The sequence below is a fragment of the Hippocampus guttulatus genome, chromosome 11, assembly GCF_054856545.1.
Source record: "Hippocampus guttulatus isolate MCC_2025c chromosome 11, RoL_Hgut_1.0, whole genome shotgun sequence".
Classification (NCBI taxonomy): Eukaryota; Metazoa; Chordata; class Actinopteri; order Syngnathiformes; family Syngnathidae; genus Hippocampus; species Hippocampus guttulatus.
Genome location: NC_141271.1, coordinates 19,934,355 through 19,954,323, shown reverse-complemented (window position 1 = coordinate 19,954,323; position 19,969 = coordinate 19,934,355). Strand labels below are relative to the sequence as shown.

General features: G+C 43.4%; 1 protein-coding gene across 4 annotated transcripts in view; it reads left to right on the top strand.

The window, feature by feature from the left end:
- Positions 1-8,845: 8,845 nt before the first annotated feature.
- The window catches only part of myo1b (myosin IB), a 44,862-nt gene continuing 33,738 nt past the window's right edge, over positions 8,846-19,969 (top strand). For 2 of the 4 annotated variants that reach the window (XM_086123266.1, XM_086123265.1), the window contains exons 1-3: positions 8,846-9,086; positions 16,707-16,851; positions 19,398-19,513. In XM_086123266.1, the coding sequence (XP_085979392.1) occupies positions 16,726-16,851; positions 19,398-19,513 (242 nt within the window). In that variant the 5' untranslated portion in view covers positions 8,846-9,086; positions 16,707-16,725. The remainder of the gene's footprint in view (positions 9,087-16,706; positions 16,852-19,397; positions 19,514-19,969) is intronic. The other 2 variants (XM_086123269.1, XM_086123268.1) reach the window with 1 other exon arrangement.

Genomic DNA, 19,969 nt, shown 5'->3' with positions numbered 1-19,969 from the left:
CAGAGGAGATGCGAGAGCCGTGCGGTAATAGCAGAAGCTCGGCAACAGTTCAGCATTGAAATGATTACATTTGCGTAATCTCCACACAAGTATGGCGGGAGACTGGAAGAAAAAGATTGCTTCCTGCTGATTTTGTGACAGGAGTGTTGGAGATAGTGAGCGTCGAGCGTCATGGTGGCTTATCTCGGCGAGAGGTGGAAAATGCAATACGAGACCTATGTGGGTGCCAGTTCGTCATCGCCGCGTTTGCATTGTGCCGGCAACGTGGCGGCGGATGTCTTCACTTAACGACTCGGGTGAATATGACAAAGTGGTCAAGTGCCACGCGAGACTTGTTTGGCTTCCGAGAGACCACGCATTAAGACTTTCATCACTAAGCAAAAACGCCTTTTGATTTCACACTGTGCTGCACTGTATCAGAGACGCACAAGATTAGCGACAACAACGTGATTCACTCGCATGCATGTTCAAAGCCGAGTTTAAAATCTGTCTTTTAAGAACCACTAAACATCGTTTTTGTATTTTTTTTTAAATTAGCAGTAGGATATGAGTCATTTGCAGTCGAAATGAGTCGCGGTCGTTTTCAAGGTCTCGACCACCAAAAGTCTTGTTCGTGTCTTCGGTCTCGTCGAGACAAATACTGATCTGCTATTGTTCGACTTCATGACCAATATGGACTTGGAAGTATTTGGTGAAACCTTCAATTCATTTGTAAGCAACCATCGCCGTCATTGAGCGCAACCTTCTCAACGTCAACAGAAACACAGGTCAGCTGACCTGAATTGGAAATAACAGCGGTAAATCTCATTCGGCTTCTGCCAAAGCACCTAAATTAGCTCTGTTTTAAACCTTTATTTTTAAACAAATTGAAGGATTTATTTCCTTTTTTCAAGAATTTATTTGCTAAAAATGTTAACACTTGAGATTTTTGCCAACACCCAGTTTTTGGCTGTCAAATGTATTTCAAAGAAAATTAAAAATAACGCGAGAATGCACTTCGGCTGTTCAACATTCTCATGTTGTTGTTTTTTTTAGGTGGGGTGTCGGGGTGGGTTCCTTTTTGAAAGGACGTGGGAAGCAAATGGGTAGTGAAGGTTTTAACGAGCACGATGCATTGAGCTCTGCTCGCGATTCATGGCAAGCCAGTCATGGCTGGAGCCTTAAAGAGAAGACGTGTGCATACGTTCTTGCCGCCACTGCACATCTCGCAGAAAGGTGTCAGACATGTGTGAAACAGCTTCGCACTCATCCGAGCACACGTTTGATGTGTGAAGTCATCCATCATCCTGAATCTGGCAGAGGGTTCCGGTTATCGATTGGGGGGAAAAAAAGACCAAAGAAGCCCCCTGCTCAACATTTGTCGGATCACCAACGAAGTGAACCTCCCGCGGTTCATCTCTGTTCACAATGTACTCATCTGCTCCAACAAGTATTGGACGAAAAAAAAAAACCCCACTTCTTCATAACTCTTTGAGTGCTGAACGGCTAGACTTGACTGGCCATCAAAATAGACAAAGAAAATGCCACTCATTGCAGATTATTTTCCCCGTCACTGAAAAATACCCGCAACACTTATTTTCCGACTCATTTTGAACCTGTGGCCTATATATTGAAAAATAGAAACAAACTCACCAGTGCAAGCAATTACTGCCAGAAAATGCATTTCGGAGTACCTTCCTCTCACCAGAGAGCAGACATACACTCATTAAGATGCGATTGCATTCCACTGCTCGGACCAAAAAAAAAAAAAAAATCTTGAAATGAAACATTAAACAGCTTTGCTCTGCCCGTGTGTGGTGGAGTGGAATGACGATGGTGTGTGGTGTGTCCAGGGATGTGATGGGAAGGACATTGGCTGGAGGTACCAAGGTTGGCCATTTTGGCATGCAACCGAGAGCGATATCTTGCCATGTTTTAGAGCCCATACTTCATACTTATTCATATCACATGAAAGTTGAATAATCCCGTGACGAAACAACTGGATGAAGAAACTAATTACAGGGTTTAATCCTGTCTAGAGGAAATCAAGACCCAGATGGCGCTGAATTTCTTGTATCGCAATAGCTGGAGCGAAATGCTTCATTTTCTTCATGCTGCCATTTACTTTTTTTCCTTCCTGCGGTTTATGATCGCAATTTTTTTTGTATGCTGTCTGAGGATGAAGCCGGACCGAATGCTTTAAAGTAATCCAGTATATAATTCTCTGGAATTACTACAAACATGATCCAAAAAGTCGAGATGACGTGACAAGCAACAAAACGGTATCTATTGTTAAACATGAGATGGATCTTAAATATTTTTTTGTTCGTTTGGGAAAATCGGAAATGTTGCAAAGCTGTCTTTTTCTCATGCATTGATGTAGTGCTGTACTTTGAACGGAAACAAAACATGCTCCAAATGTATGGCCCACATGGCGATATGAATGGCTTCAAGGTTAATTGAACATTCTTTTACAGGGCACATGCGGAGATGCACAATGGTCATGAAATAAATCACTTGGTATTAACAGGGGAACCCAACCCTAATGATGTTTTTTTACAAGAATACGCTGTGTGTGCTCAGATGTCTTCCATTCTTTTACCCCGCCTCGTTTTCACGCAGATGAAAATGTAACGGAGCGGCTTTGTTATTTCAAACATAAAACGTGGAGAGGTGTTTGGATTTGAGAGAAAAAAAAGTGATGTGTCTGGGCTCAAGATGTCAGGCAGCCTTTGAGTAAAAATGATTTCCATCCACGCTGGATAAAAAAAAAAAAAGTCAGTGTTTACAATGTTATCAGTTTTCCAGCTACGGTATTTTTTGAGGCCCTGGAAATGACGCTTTTGTGGCATCGCCAACCTTTTGGAATAAACTTCTGCAGAAGCAAAATAGCCCCTGATTGGTGAACTCAGCGACTCGGCCCGACCTCTGTGGCACCAATGGGATTAAACCCTCCCTTGCGCGGCCTTCGCTTGCTCACTTTTGGCAAAAACAGGCTTGGCCGCTTCGCCGCACGCCCGCTGACCGCCTCCTCGCCACATTTCTCAGTGGGTCAGCATGTGGGCAGCAGCAATTCGGGGTCATTTTCATGACCCATTAGCGTAATGATTTGTAATTAGTGCATGGTTCTGCCCTTGTGCACAGTACGTAGCGGAGTTGGGGACTCTGCCGGCCATTGTGGAACAAATAGCACGACCCGCAGCTTCACAATGCATCGCAAGGTGTGTTCGGCTTTCACCGTCATGATACACTCCGCTGTGGATGTGGAGTTTGCAGGCTCCTACGTATTTGGGATGAAATCTAACAACGAGTTCCAGCTGACTTGAAGCGAGAGGCGGTGCACTCCCTAAAAGGGACTGATCCCAAGTGAATGACAGGTCTCATACGGAGGAACAATTCACACAATTTCTAGCCTTCAATTAACTCAGCGCCTTTTCGTTTTCCATCGTGGGAGGAAACTGGAAGGCATGGAAAGAACCACACAGATAGAGGGCGAATGTGAACATGACGGGATGTTTTTGTTTTGGGGCGACAGTGCTGATATCTGAAACAATTTGCTTCTTGACAAACACGTCATCATAGAGAGGGAATTGTAGTTTGATGAATGTAACTAACTTCCTGTAAACCCTCACCTCACTAAAAATAAAAAATAAAAATAAGAGTCAGTAAGACGAGAAAGCGCCAAGCCTGCCTTAAAGTAAGTTGCGCATCTTTCACACCCAGCTAAGCAATTCCTTAAGACTGGTCATGTCGGCAGAACAAACATGCTGGGCTTGCCACTTTTTTCCTTGCCTGATCCAAATAGGCACGACCTCTGTGTGTGTGCGGGGGGGCATCAACAATGGAAACAAGAGCACAACAATCCTATTCCAAGACCAATCCTTGACTTTCAGCGCTTTCCTAGAATATCCCACATGCTTGCATGTCACTCTCTCGAAATTATTTGACGTTTCTTTTTTTTTAGAGTGACCTAACAAAACCTCAAGGCGAGCAAATCCTTCGGGGTTGTGTGGCCAAGAAAATACATGTGCCAAATACTTTGGAGCACTGTGTTCGTGTTACATACTTTCCAGTCTGGGGTCTTGATTTTTATTTGTTTATTTTTTAATTGTGTGGAAGGCATTTATAGAGGTGTTTATACTGCCATCTGCTGGAGCTAAGGCGAAGTGATTGCATTTCATTTTCAAGTCTTTTGGCAAAACTGCTGAAGCAAATAATCGTGCTCATCTCGGTATTTTTATCATATTTGTGTTTTTTAAGAAAATACTAACTCCAAATTAATACTACATTCATGCTCAGAACTATATTATATGCCAACATTGCAGCTGTAAATTTCGTTTCTATTGTTTGTACTATTGAAGCAACAGATATACTTGGTGTGAACCCCCCCAAAAAACACCCACAACTAATAAAAACCCTGAGTGAATAAAACAAGGTATAAAAGGAAAGGAACAGAGAAGATGTGTCTTGTGCATTTTTAAGTTCAGCATAAACAGCTTCATTTGCAAGTAATAATAATAATAATAATAGATTTTATTTATAAGCGCCTTTCAAGACACCCAAGGACACTTTACAATAACAAAAAACACAAAACAATACGGGTTGAGCAGCGGCAGCCAAAACGCGCCAGCGTTCACTCAACCCGAAAGTCAGAAATGAGACAGAAGGCAGACACATTAATAATGGTAGCTTAAAATATAAATGACAAATTTATTTCATCCTTCTGTTCTTAATTGCGAGTCAGCTAAAAGGAAAAATAGGATAATTTCGAGAAAGCTCAACAACGTCTTGGTTGACTGACGGCGTCAAAGAGAAGACTGAGGAGTAAAACCTCATCTGAATTTCTAAGCCATTCAACAAATGTTTTCATCGCCCACGGAAAACACTCCCCTTTGGCAAAGTGAACTTCTTGTACGCGTTCATCAAAACCGCTCCCTCATCTAAAACATCCACGAGAAAAATACACACAAAGGAGGACAAAAAACAACCCAAAAACGATTTCTTCAACGCGCCGCCAAGCGAACAGATGTGTTCTCAGGTGCTTGAAAAACAAATGTCGCCGGGCAGGTTGACGACATCAATCAAAACAAAGTTTGGGCTGTAATCTCTCGCCATCTGGCAACTCAATGCTTCCCAATATGAAATAAACTTTTCTCCCAAATGTGAGGGTGGAAAAAGTCCCCCGATGGGCATGAATAACTTACCTTTTCAAAGTGGAACAATTTTTTGTCGGAAGGCCATCATGAAGTGGATGTTTTCGGAGCGACGCTCTTGGATCTTCAGAAGGAGACGGAGTTCAGACAAGTTTCGGGGATGCGAAATCCTTCGCTGCAAGCTGTGCCACTGAAAATGTTCAACAGGGGAAATTAGAAGTTGAAGTTCTTTGTGGTGACTGGCTCGAAAATGGAATGATTTGACCTTCTTTCTTGTTCTTTGATCTACTTCTGAAAGCTATAGGTTGGCAATCAAATAGGCTTTGCTTTAACGAAACACAACTCAAATGTTGCTGGATGAGCGACGCTAGTTGAGGCTACTTATTTGTCAACAAGGCAACGCTCAGTCACGTCAGGTCATGTGAGGGAAGCGTGTGTGTGTGTGTGTGTGTGTGTGTGTGTGTGTGTGTATGTGTGTGTGTGTGTGTGTGTGTGTGTGTGTGCTCCAACTGGCCAAAACTGACACGTCAGTCAGTGAAGTTACCACTTAGATGAACCCACAGCGGTCCAGAGAGACAGAAAATGAGGTATCAACCTGATGATACCGATATCGGTTTAATATCCACACCAGCATCGGTATCGATATTTGGATCGAGCTCCACGAGAAGCGGGCTTGCATCACCTCATACAAACTGCAAGCTGGGTGGATTTCAACAATTGAATTTATGCTGCTGCACTCAAGATGGGCGAAAGGCCAAAAGATAATTCTCCAGCGATCTCAAGAGCTCCTATAAGGAGAGACGCTCAACTGACATGGCATATTTATGAGATGGGGTCACCAAACGACACCTGCCCCTGAAGCTTGCCGAAGCTCCTTGTGCGCACTCTTGACTTCGAACCGAGTCGGACGCATCTGTGTCTACGAAACGCTTTGAAAAGTGCTCACAAGTCCTCCCGCTGGTGACACGTCTCTGCTGAAAGTGAAATAATGAGCCAGATCCTGTTTGCCCGCTCCATTAACTGAACAGTAAACAAAAACGCTTGCATCAGCCTACAATGCATCCAGCCATCTATTTTCCACGCCGCTTATCCTTCGCAGGCAGGATGATGAGGGGAGACGAAAGGCGAGAGGCAAGCGCTTGTACGTGGATTTGGACTGTGGAACCGACATACCGCAAACGCTCAATGATTGGTCATCATACCTGTTGACACGATGGGTCCCTGACGTTTGTATTTGCGCAGCTTGATAGATGTCAAAGCAATCATGTAGGCTATCCGCTGCTGATAAAGAATTTCAGAGGGGGAAAAAAAGCAAGCCGAGGGGTAGCTTAATATGTAGATTGTGACATCATAAACACATGGCGCAGAGCACAGTGCATTTTCTAAAGGGCAGCACTTTGGCCAAGGCTTTGTTCGAGTATAGCTCTGGGACGCCACTGGGAACGGCCAAGTATCGAGAGTCAGAGCCCTGAGTTGAAAGCGCTTCTCTGGAGACACTCACAAATGGCCGCCGACCTGCACTCCCCTAATTGAATTTGACCTCGAGTTTGGCAGCAGAACCTGCAAGGAAATGTCAAGAGTATTCCCAAAGGTGTGCTTTTCATCTAAGGACATTTCAGCGGAGACAAGATCAAGTATTTGAGTTGCATGCTCCGTGATAACGTCTTCATTCATTTCACGCGTTGCAACAATTTCTTTGTTTGTAAACAGGTACTGAGCGATCGTTTTATTAAGAAACTGACAAGCCTTGAGGAGTAAATCTGACGATGTGCATGTCTGATCAATCACTCAGACTGAACATTTGTTCATTTAAAGGGTCAGGTCATCTTTTTTTTTTAAGTCATTTTTTTGGTACAGTCTCCAACCAGTCCATTTCTAACTTCCAATATCATCCGCCATTAACATAAAAGTAATCAAAAACAACAACAGACAGAAGGACAAAGAAACTTAAGGATTAGTGAGTCAGTAAGTTGGAATCAAATATGTTGGATCACTATAAAATAGGATTCATACTGAGTGAACACATGAAGATAAAATCCTTGGAATTTTCGATTCTAAGTGATGCTCACTGAACATCGTACAGTCCCAGAAACGATTTCTCGAAAAAAGAGGAGCGTGTACCTTCATTGTCAAGGTCCTCATTAAAGAAGCTGCTGAGAGGGAAGGCAGACATTGTACTCCGCCAGCAGAATTCCAGTCAGTCAGCAGGGCCAGCTTGTTAGGTGTCCAACAAGCTGCCAAACTGCAACACCCATGAAAGACAGAGAATTAAGTAAGGCGCATTAATGACAAGGAAAAGTTTTGACTTGTAAACCTATGGGCGTAAAATCTGAAAATAATTTTCACTACTACTAATGATTACGTCTTGTTTTTTTTTCTCTGTCTTGACTGCCTCCATCGATCCAGTTTCGTGTAGTACTTGTTCTCAAGAAGGTCATAGGTGAGCTGAAGCTGACTGTTTTTTTAAATAACATTGTGCAGTATTGCACTTACTGTGTTCCATCCTTTGAACGTAGAATTGGCAATACATATCTAAATTGTATGAATCCGGTATGACGGTAGTTTCCAATTGGTTTGGGTGCAACCGATATGCAATAATATAATCAAACCATACTTACTAATAAAACAAAACTAAAAGGCAGCAGGACAAAATGTCCCCGTTTCACCGAGTATTGCACCCACTACCAGGATGTCAAATATAATTCATCCCACCTTAGTGTCTGGAGTCAAACTTGTTCTAGTTTTTCAAGGAACTTCACAACACCTTCCAAATTGGTCCCAGTTTGCACACAAAAAAAAGAAGAACTTTGTACACTCGCCTCCTGACACCGTGAAGGATCAAAGCAAGTCTTTTTGTGGATTAGATAAAGACTGGAGTCTGGCACTGCAACATTTGAGGAAATCTCAACTACAGTATAATAAAGTTTTATCCAGTTAAGTTAAAACGTGTTGTTGATAAGAGCCATCGTTTTGAGTGAACTGAAACGGAAAATGGAAGTTCGCTGTCGGACAGGTAAGCCACAGTTTAAGCGAGGAGTTTATTGATAATGAACAGTATGAGCGCAATATAAGGTCTGTAGATTGGTTAGGCGTGTGTGCAAATGTTTGGAACATCTTGCGAATATTTTGTGAAGGGAAACCGGGGACATTTTGAAATTGTTCAACAACGATCAATTAAGATGGCCGTTCGCATTTGCACCTGTGTGAAAAGTACGTTTCTCTTTTGAGAAAGAAATGAAAGGAATCAATTGGAAATCATGTAACATGCTTACCCGGTGGTTACGTTTTCTCTCTGTATACATTAGACGAAAATTAACCGTCAACAAACGTTTGTGTGCTATCTAGAAATAAGACACGCGAGGGGGATGTTGGGCCATGATGACGGTGCGCGGGGGGTGATGGATCGTTTGAATGGTGCGTTGTGGTTTACTCGGGGAAATTCACAACCTATCCCGTGAACTTTCTTTTTAGGGTTTTGTTTCGCTTTTCCCCTTCCTCCGTTTTCCCTTAAAAGTTATCTTAAAGTTGTTGACTTATAAATATCCCTCCTATATTACTGAATGTTTCTTTCCAACGGTACAATTTGACAGGTTGTCCGAGCCGTGACATTACAGAAGCAATCCATGTCAACATGAAGGGAAAAATGCAAATGCCTATAACAAGTGAACGCACCACTTCACTCCACGCCGTAGGTGATTAGAGGACGCTGAACTATCGGGGCGACGCCGTTTTGGACACTCCCCGCGGCCGGAGTACGCCGAGCTCTCAAGTCGGTCCGGAGCTCCATTCAGCAGTGCCGAGAGCCACGTTCAAGCTCCAAGACTCGAGTTTCCACTTGCAGGCAGCCCGGAACGGAGCCGCTCCGGATTTGGACTGCAGTCATCTTCGCGGTGCTAGTTTTCTGCGGAAAATTGGATTTGGGGAGAGAGGAAGCGACTTTGGAAGAGTTAACCGGTAAGTTGGCCATTTAGTTGTGATTTGACCTCGGCTTTGCCAACTCTTGTTGTGGTTTTTGCTTTGTTCTGTTGCTGCAACTTTTGGACAGTTTTCCCAAACGTGGGCTTCACGACTCATTCATTCCTCTCCAATTCGCGGTGGAGGGGGTTGGGGATTGCAGTCGAGTTTCTTTGTGTTTTTATATGAATAAATTGGAATGTATGTCGACACGAGGGAAGAGATTTGTGCTGTATTTCGCAGTGTCGTAGTAGTAGTTGTAGTTCTCCTTTTGGGTTTTCCGTTTCGAGTTAATTGGTTTCATCTGGCGTCTTAGCGTGTGGTGAGATGTCCCACTGAGGAGATGCAAATCCAACTTAAATCTTTACAACTTGGCACCAATTCTTGTCCTTGCCACTATTTGTGGCATCTTGGAACTTTATACATGCGCAATTTCTGCACAGAGAAACGTATTGTTACTATTAAAAGTTTTTTTTTTAAACTCCTAAACGGATTGTAACGACTTCCTCTGATCAGTGGACAAACGAGGCACAGAAAAGGATTACTGATACCTTACGGTGGTTAAACTTTGAGGGCGATGTCATTGACCTCAGTTTTCAGAGGTCTTTTTTTCAGTGTTTTGGAGTAAATCAACGGTCGTCTGTTGCATGCGTATGAAAAAGGTATTCATCCACTTTATATACGAAGTAGCCACAGTACATAAAATTGTCTCAGACTACAGACTGGCTTCTAATTTTAACATTTATCTGTAAAACAGGGTGCCAGTAAAATATCAATGTTCTTGCTGGCTATGGTGAGCGTTAATAGAAAGAATGCAAAAGCATTTTGATTGGATTAAGCCAAATCACAAACCCTGCTGTCTCATGAGATACTTTATTCTTTCCACAAAGAGAAATTATCTGTTGTAAAACAAAACTGCATTATTTGTTTCGGGCTCTGACCGCTCCATTTCAAGTGTTGAGATTTTTCATCGGAAGTCAACGAGAATCTTGCTAGAATCTCACAAGACCTTTTATAAATATTATTCATGTTTTTCGTCTGTATGTCCATTGGCTTCGAGCCCCCCCCCCCACCCCACAAATCAAATATGAACTTTTTCCTGGTCAAACAAAGCTGTTGATGGAAAAAGCGTGTGCAGTTCCTTATCGTTGAAATCATTTGGCTGTTCTCGTTCCTTCATCAAAGGTGTTTGTGTTTTCAGTTGACAATGCTTCAATAAACGTGCGTGAAGAACTTTTCTTGAACACAAGCCGTCGAGTGGTCGAGGTGTGCGGTGATGACCAAAGTCCCTTAGCCGGGTTGTTGTGGAGAATAGTGTTTGTACTCGCCTTGCCGACCAAGCTATGCAGGTTGGCGTTGTGAGGCGTGTCTCATGGTCGCAGTGCTGCATCAACAAAGGTACATGTGCATTCCCAAAAGGGGGGTGGGGGGAATTAGTATACAGTATGTGCTGAATTTACATCCATGTGGACATTTTTTATTTTTTGGGACCGTCCTTTTACATGTTTTCACCAACTGAATACATCAAGCGAGAAGCCTAAAACGCATGGGGGGGAAAAACTCAACAGAGAAGTGAACACATGACTTATGAGTATTTTTTTTCAACTTCCAATCTTGAGAAACAATATTTTCTGATATTGATACCTTTCCCACATTACAATGCCATTAATCCATTCCAGCCGACCCTAAAATCACCATTTTTTTGGGATTGAATACTTCTGTATTGTCTAAAAAACGAGAATACAACTCAACGTTATTTATATAGCAGTTTTTAAAAAAAGACGCTGCTGTAACAGAGTGCTGTGAAAAAACATCCATCCATGATCTGATAAACATAATCAATAAAAATCCATTTTTAAAAATGATCAAAAAAAGAAAAGTACCAGAGGGGCTCAGTCTACAAATTGTGTGAAGTTGAAAAAGAGAGAGGAAGAAGACTGTAGTCTCCACCGACGAGTATAATGGCGTCAGGATGGCAGAAATAAAATCTCGTGATCAGTGCGCACGACGTCACTGCCGTTGGCTGCGGAAGCTGAAATTTGAATGAAAAGAAACTGGTTTACAACAGCCGTTAGTTCGCCCATTGGCAACATTGGTGGTGAAAATGAACTGTTTGTTATAAACTGTCGTTACTGTGGTATTTCCTTGTTGGATGTGTGCACGTAAGGGGCGTGGTCGAGCGAGTGACATCCGATGACACGAATGACGCCCGATTTTGAGGCGAAAGACGCAGTGTCCCATGCTACGGACTCGTAGCGGTGTGACCCCTGGCCCGGTCCAAAACACAGAACGATATTTATTTGGTAGTCTGACGGCACAGCCATCGCGAACGACAAAAACGTCGTGGAGTTTGACAAAGGGCATTAGTTGGTTGGGTTAGTCTGCGTATGAACCTCTGGGGGTGAGAGGTGGCCTAAAGCAGCACCCTGTGAGCACCCCACCACCTCCCACCTTCAGTGGAGTGGCGACCCATCTCATCTCTCTCATAACTCCAATTTTGGTTGCAATTCAACGCAAAAAAAAAAAATGGATCGACAGCTCTTAACTCGCAAGAATAATTTGAATTCCTCATTCTTGCACTGGCTGACATCGGTTTTCATATTTGCGTGTGGGACGTCGCTGCCAGATGAAACCCACCTAGTGGCCTTCTGCTGATCCTGCTCATGCAAAGCAGTCTGGGGAGCATTTCAGGTGTGTTTGTGCGCTCATACAGTGAGAGAGTGCAAACCTTGCAGTGTGATTTCACTCTTCACTGCTGTCGATGGTTTTTCTTTTACAGTGAACGTAGCAAGTCAACCGAGACGCATGTCAACTTCCGATTGTGTTCATTTGTTTATCGTATCGTTTTTTTTTTAGGAAAGTGCCCTAAAGCGGGGTGTCAAACTAAATTTTTGTCATGGGGCTGATTTTAGTTCGTTTCCCTTGGAGGGCCATTTTGACTGAAACCATATAAAAAAGTCAAGAGGAACGGTTTATTCAGCTATGATATAAGTTACTGTTATGAGGGCTTTGGTAACAAGAAAATGCATTTTCTTTAAAAATTTTGGTACAGATTTTTGCAAGCATCATGAAATTTGATTTGCTTTCGCGGGCCCCATAAAATGATGTGACGGGACAGAGCTGGCCCCCAGCCTTAAGTTTGACACCTATGCCCTAAAGGTTTCAGATGCAATAAACCTGATCTCATGAGTGCGTGTTTGTGGTATAATCATATTGAATAATAGTGGGCATAACAAAAAAAACAAAAAAAACTCCAGCTTTGGCTTGTTTCCTTTTGACATTTTCAAAGGGCGACAGGCAGGACAAAGAAGGACCGTGACAATGGCCCGCTTCCTCTTGGCTTCTTTTATGTCATGGAACAAATCAAACAATAGTTCCCATCGTTCACCTGCTCATGCTTTTTTTTTTTGCATCATTATTATTATTATAATTGAGCCCAGTTATTAAATTGCCACCTAAAGAAACGGAAATATCGAGTAGTAATATTTGCACATCTTGAACACTCAATTTGTTCATGTCAACAATCACAGTATGAAATTCTGCATTCAGAACTTTTTTTTTTAAACCATGAAATGCCAGATGTCTGAAGTGGTTTGTCGAAAGGTCCATCAAGCGTGTTCGTGTACAAACTTGTACTCCCTCAAATCACGCAGAAATCCAATGCACTGGTGTTGATGATTCAAGATTCCAGGTCACTTTTCCAGGCAGCAGCTTGCCGTGTGTCGGTCGCTTCAAAGCTCGGTCCTCTTGTGTCCTGACCTGCTCTCTGCCACACCCATGACGTGCTTCTGCTGCTGCTCTTTCTCCTCCTTCTCCATTCAGGAGTATTTGAATGTCTCCCCAAGCTGTGATATTGTGACTCAACTGCCATGGCAAGACCAACTCGGACTGCAGGGCATTTTAGACTCCTTTTTAAGCATTTTTACTTGGACACAGATGCCGCTGTGTTCACGCAACCGCTCCAGGGTTAAAACGCTGTCTGAATTACATGCCCAACTAATTATAGAGCCGCAACTTCCATTGACTATTGTGATTAGTCAATGGAAGTTGACTAAAGTCAAGTCAAAAACGGTTACCAAACCGTTTTTGGTCTCTGCCAAGCTCCACGAGCGTTCAAATATAAGAAACGGCACTCGGGGGTGGGGCGCGTACCATAGAAAAGAGGATCGATCGTCTGTGGCCACAATTCTGTGGTAAACAAAATAAAAGGTGGCAGTTAAGTCGTGCGACTGTAAATAATAAATGCACATTTAATGGCGTTTCTCCATGTTGCCCTCGCAGATTTGATCTGACGGCGCTATCTGGGTCACAGAGCGAGCCTCGTATAATAACCCTTGTGAAATCTCAGGCCCGGCTCATCCATCGGTATCAGATTTTCACCGATTAAAATCTGTATTATGTACAGCAGTTTGAAATTTGACCTTGTGATCCGTACAATGTGCACGTGAGATAAAATTCGGCAGACAGGTGAGTCGCTTAAGTGTTATTTGAGCCTGCCGAGAGACTCCACGTTAGGCGAAAGGGGGTTGTATCCAGGAGGTGCAAGGAAATTGTTCTTGGGAGTGAGAAGTCACAATACGAGTCATCAAATAGCTTTGTGCGCTGTCGACTCATTTCACAGAAAAGCGAAGTTTGCCAGATCGCGGACGAGCTGCCTGTCGGAGGTTTGCTGTCAAACGAAACCTAACATAAAGCATGCGGTGTATTTAAAGCAACCAAGTAACTTTTCCCGATACCAAAGTCGGCTATCTTAACTCCAACACATAAAGCGAAGCCCCATAATCGGATGGGCTAAGGAGACTAGCATTGATGTCGCAACATATTTGAACAGCAACTATTCAGCAACACGTAGAGACAGAAAATATACAAGGAGTCGCAGTCATAAATTCTTTATCCTCTGCCAAAAGGGACTAATCCTACTGAGGTGTTGTGACCGTCGTCTTCCTTCCTATCCGTATGGATAAATTATATTGAACTGCTCCCTGGTGGCAAGTGCGCGCACACCACAAGAAGCCACGCAATGAGATGCTCAGTAATTCTTCACCTTCTAATAAATTATTCATGCATGTTTGTATATAGTGCAGTACTGTACCGTGCCATTTTTCTTCTCAAAAGCACAATGCTACCATATATTATACTTATTTATTTTTGGGGCATGTTTTACTGCCTGCCGGAACGGATTAATGGCATTTAAAAAGATGATTTGACAGGTGTGTTTTGAGTAACGATTGTAGCCAAGGAAGGAATTAAAATCCAGTCACCGCACCGCTGTGTGTTACGATGAATGGCATTTCCTTTTAATGATCACATTCATTTGAGACTCGCTCAAATCAGTATTTCAGACAATTTTTTTTTAAAAATGTATTTTTCTGTCTACCCCCCCCCCCCCCTGAAAAAAATGCCTTGACTTGACCATTCTTTGGTTGTAGGGCTGGCCCTTGACCACTCAGCACCAAGGATGATGCCCCGGAGTGTAATCAAGGCTATCGGGTCTTCTCTTCTTCCTCTTTTGGAGGCAATCCAGCAGCCTGCAACTCTTTTTAACGGGATTGTGCCACTGGCTGCCTCTAAGCCACTTCTTAGATCTGGAGTGTGTGTGCGGTTACTAGCAAAGGGGCCACGTCCTGTAATCTAGTTTGGATGCACCAATGTGTGTCGTCTGCTTTTTCCGTGGTGCGGCCCCATGTTCTCCCCCTCCCCCCTCCTCCAAACAGGTGATGAAGCGCAGCCCGTTTGAAATGGAAAAAGAAGTTTGGGCGTAAAAATCACTCTGTCTCCCACTAGCCTACTCGCTCTTTGAAACATAATAACCTCCGCCAAGAAATTTACAAGATGGTGATGGGTCGAACTGCTTGTTAGGTAGCAGCGGCGGCCATGAATTTTCATTTCTTGACATTCGGGCAGACACTTTATAGGAAGTGGCTATCTATTGAACGTGTGGTGGTTGGTGCTCATGCAAATTTGGATTTTTCTGTCACAGTTCCTCGTATTGGCCGCCATTTTCGAGCGCTGGCTGCCAAATGAAAACCTTCTCATCAAAATTGGGGGGAAACAAAAGATGTTTCTATGCCAAGCAGAAGAGCAACTTTGACCAAAGTGGGGTTTTTTTGTTTTGTTTTGTTTTTTTTTGCTTTTTTGCCAAATTGTCATGGCAAAGTAATTTATTGACATCATCACAACTATGAAATGAGCGATGCTGACTCACCCCACGCCTCCTCGCTCACTCTATTCACTACCATGACACTTATACACGCTTATACCATCCGGTAAATTGTGTCCGGTTCTTTAAATTGCCATCTTTCCAACTTTAGCCACTTGGCCTTTCTCTTCCCCATATTTGACATTAAAAGCCGAGATTTACCCCCTGATCCTTATTTTAGTATAGAGGTCAGCGGTTGACAATATGTAGCAACGCCGATGAATGAGATGTCTGGAAGTCTTTGGAATTACAAAAATAACGGGCGAAAACTTCATCAATTGCTTGTTTTTATAAATGATGCCGTTCTGTTTCTTTACAACAATAGTTTTTGGCTCGCTAAAGCCGAGGCTTTTCTTTCTGGACTAATAATATTCAGCCCTGGAGGGAAACAGAAGCCAGGGAAAAAGTGAAGAGGAAGTTTACACGGAGCCAGTTTTTTTTTTTTTTTTTTTAGCTCTTCCAAGAACTCGGGCTGTTTCGAAGTCACTGCTTGTTTGACAGCCCGAACAGAGTTATGTGTTGGAAACTATTGAGGGTTTTTCTTCAAAGCCTGGTGTAATCTGGTCTGAGTCATTTCATTACCTGCACTGGATGCCTTTGTCTTCCGAGTTTGCATCCCAACCCTCCTGAGTGTCATTTGAATGTGAAGGCCTCTTAAATTACTCTCCAACCGCTACTGTTTCTGGTGTTTCGAGGGAGAAGCATACCGTAAACATGGGAATGGGTCGACTTCCTACGCTTAAGTTCACCGTCCGTCGTTGCAAAGAGACTTTTTGTATTGTGCGAGGGGTGAACAGTTGTTGACTACCCGGCCTCAAAGGTTGTTCTTGTACGTGAGGCCTGTCACAGCGGCGAACATTGCGTCGCGGTTGAGCAAAGCCCCGCAACAGGGCCATGAATGTATGCTAGGCCCCTCTTTTCTCCTGTCCTATAGCAATGGGATTAGCGTCCCTAAAGGCATTCGAGGGCAGCGCGGGACTGAAAAGTGCCAGCCCCAGCATTGTCTTTGTGCGGGCGCTCACCAGCTCAGATCTTTTACCGGCCGTGTGGTGAAGCCAGCAGACGGGTGAGAAAATGTGGGAATCCCGCGCGATTTCTTTTGATTTATAAAACACGTCTGAGTAACCGCCCAGAGGTCAAGCGTCAAGTCAGTCGTTCTCGTCGGTAGAGACCAAGGCTGACTCCACAAACGCAGACCTTGTATTCCTTCTTCATCGATTGCTGACCAATCCAGTGTTGATTTTTCTGGCAAATTTGACAACCGCTTATTTACGTAGCTTAGCATTCTGATTGAGGTTTTGAAGGATACTTCTCAACAAAAGGCAGAAATCAATGGCCACTAACCTGACGTGGCCACCTCCTTCCAGGTCACTGCACAGCATGTTTCACAAATGCTCAATCTTTTTTTTTCCCCCCTCTAGGGCGAAACCAGAAGCCAAAATGGAGGTGAAAACGTCACTTCTAGACAACATGATTGGGGTGGGTGACATGGTCCTCCTGGAACCTTTGTCAGAAGACTCCTTCCTTGAGAACCTGAGAAAGCGCTTTGACCACAATGAGATCTATGTAAGTAATGTATTTCAGTGTATTCGTTTTGCATATGGATGAAGTTTTGTGCTGACCGTCTTCAGGCATGTTAAAGTCCTCATAAAAGGAAAGTTGTCTTCTAAATCTGATACACCAGCGAGAAGAGTGACGGTCCACGCACTGGCTGTCAAGTTAGACTTTTTGCCCCCAAAAAAAAAATCCTCTCTTCTTTCGATTCTGTCATTCTTTGTCCGCACACTCATGGTAGACAACGAGGCGCTCCAACGCGGCCACGACAAAGCACTATCCGAAGGAAAGATGCATTGTCAGTGTATTTGTATCGCTAGTTGACTAAATGCATGCCGCAAATGTGCTGGATTGATTGATTGATTGATTGATTTTATGTAATGGTGATTGGATGTTTTTAGCACCTAAATTCAATATCAGTGTCTAGACAGTGATGTCAGAATTCATTTTTCAGGGTCTTTACATTTTAGTTTGCAATTTCCGTGCTTCCCTCCTGCATTTGTCTTCTTTCACGGTATGTGAAAGTGGCTGGCTTTCTATAGGCAAAGCCTTGACTGGACTATTTTTATGTCTCATAATGGGGCTCGAGCCTCATGCTCAGACTGTCTGGCTGCTCGAGACATCAGCTGTGATGATTCCACCTCCACTCTGGTTGCCGTTGGCTCCCAGTGCCCAAGGGATAATGTCAACTCATGCAGCAATGATAGCCGGGGCCGCGCACTCGATATTTTCTTAAGACGTAGCTCACTTCCCACACGAGCAGTTGGGATGGTGTTTTTATCTTCTTGTATGTCGTGCTCTGTAATTATAATCTCTGGGCTTCTAATTTTCGAAATGAAGACTTCAACCTTACGGCGTTTTGAATCGTGTAGTAATATAAAGATTTACCTTTTTTTTTTAAGTGCCTTTTCAAAAGCAATGACTCGGGAAATCACACCCAACGTTCCTTCAATAAATCTCAATGACATTAGAAAATTGTACTTGCCGATTGGAGGGGGGGAAAAAAATGCCAATATTGCTTTGACTGCAAGGCACCAAAAGCAACTGGCTTATTTTAAAATGTCATGATTGGAAAATATATCAAGGAGTTGCCTTTGGCATTTCTCCTTAATGTGATTCGTATCGCTGTGAGACTTCATTCTTTTCAAATAATGAAGAGGGCTGCACATGTTCACTTACAAGTTTTCCGATCAACAAATTAAAATTTTTAGACTGCGCAGGTGTTGAAAGGAGGTCGCTGACTCCTTGGATTCGATTTCATTTCTTCATTCTTGTCCTTCCTTCAATAGTCTTAACATATTTGTTTATCCATTTATTAATTTTTTTTTTGCATGAAACAAACGCAAGCCTCGCTCTTGTGCCGTGTTTTTTTGGTCATCAGAAACTCACGGCAGCACATGACGATGTTTAGATTGCAGTCAATTATGGACTTTTGTAGCGGCCCTCCCCACTCGAAAAGGCCCAAAGCTCCCTCCTGTGTTGCTCTTGAACGAGAGGCCGTGGGAGGTTGTTGCCACAGGCAAGGCCGCGCTCCGCTCCTTTTGGAGTGGATTACGCAACAAACCATTACCATGGACCGCAGAGAGAATGTTTCTGCTTGATGTGTGAAAGTGCTATCCAGGCACTGTTTTTGAGCGTAGGCGTCGATGGCTTATGCTCTCTGTGAGCTGAAGTGTTAGATTTTGCTCGGACGTGGTGTCAACGTTACGTAAAGATTGGTTTGTTTTGTTTTGGCGTGATGGAAAACAGAGAAAAGTTGGGAGTTTTACAGTAGGATTCTGTTTGCCGGACTTGAATAAAGTGTAGTTGCACATCCACAACAGTAGGTGGCAGTGGCACACTCAACACATGGTAATTTTTTTTTTAATGTATTTTTAATAAGGTTACAATCTGAAGCAGCGTTGTAACAATTTTATAGACACATGATACTATTGACAGTCGCAGGGCGGAGAGGTTTTCCTCTTATATTGGCAAATGCACTGCAGTAAATGAGTTCATGACAACTCCATAACAATTGTTTTGAGTGTCAAAACCAGCTCAGACTGTCAGGGTGCAAATGCGTAAAACCTTTCGATGGCATCACGCTGACCGTGGTTTGTTTTTGCGTTCATTATAGCGGTCAAGCATGACACACTTTCTCCAAGTCCGCGTTGCACCGATACGTCAACAATATACCCGCGTGGAGAAAGAAAACATGACAGCCACAAGCAGATGATTTTTCAAACTTGAAGGTGTGTACAAAGTGTCATAATTGGTTTCCCGGGCGCTGCCGCACCAGACTCCTCAACATTCTGAGGTTTTGCCCCGCCCCACAGATTCCCGTTTGTGTTCGGTTTCACTCCAGGCATTGCAAGCCTCAACACTGTATTAGCGATCCCCAGCTGAGCAAAGCTGAGGCAAGCAGAATTCCTCACATTGTTGTTCAACAATCAGGTTTCAAATGGACTTGGTTTTGTTTTTGTTTGTTCGTTTTTTTTTAGCTCAACCTGCTGTTAGTGCAGTAGAATGAAGACGTTGCAAGTTCATTCACGAGCCGTTCACTCCTTTCTTCCCCGCAGACTTACATTGGCAGTGTGGTCATCTCCATGAACCCCTACAGGTCGCTGCCCATCTACAGCCCTGAGAAAGTGGAAGAGTATCGCAACAGAAACTTCTATGAACTTAGTCCACACATGTGAGTGTCCCTCCAAGCTACCTTGATTTGTGTGTGTGTGTTTCTTTGTAATATTTTGTGTTGTGGTTCTAAAGAAAAATACAAAAAAAAAGTGAGCAACTTTTTCATTTTATTTTTTTAAACAACATATGTGACCTGCGATTGACCGATGATCAGTCCATGTCCCAAGTCAGCCGCGGTCCACTTCATCCGCTGACCCTGAAAAGGATAAGCGGATGGTGGAGTTCAGCTCTGTTGGCAAAAGCGAGTGCGCTGCACATCTCTGTAAAGATTATCAAAGTGCACTCTGTGACGAATGGGGGGGGGGGGGGGGGGGATCAGAAGGGCACTTGCTCTTGTAGTCTTGAGTCAGACTGGAGCTCCCCTGGCCATTCAGCTCTTTGGCTGACCATCTGTCCAAAAACAACGTTACGTCAGCGTTGCCGCGAAGCTGCCAAGACGGAACAAAGGCCAACC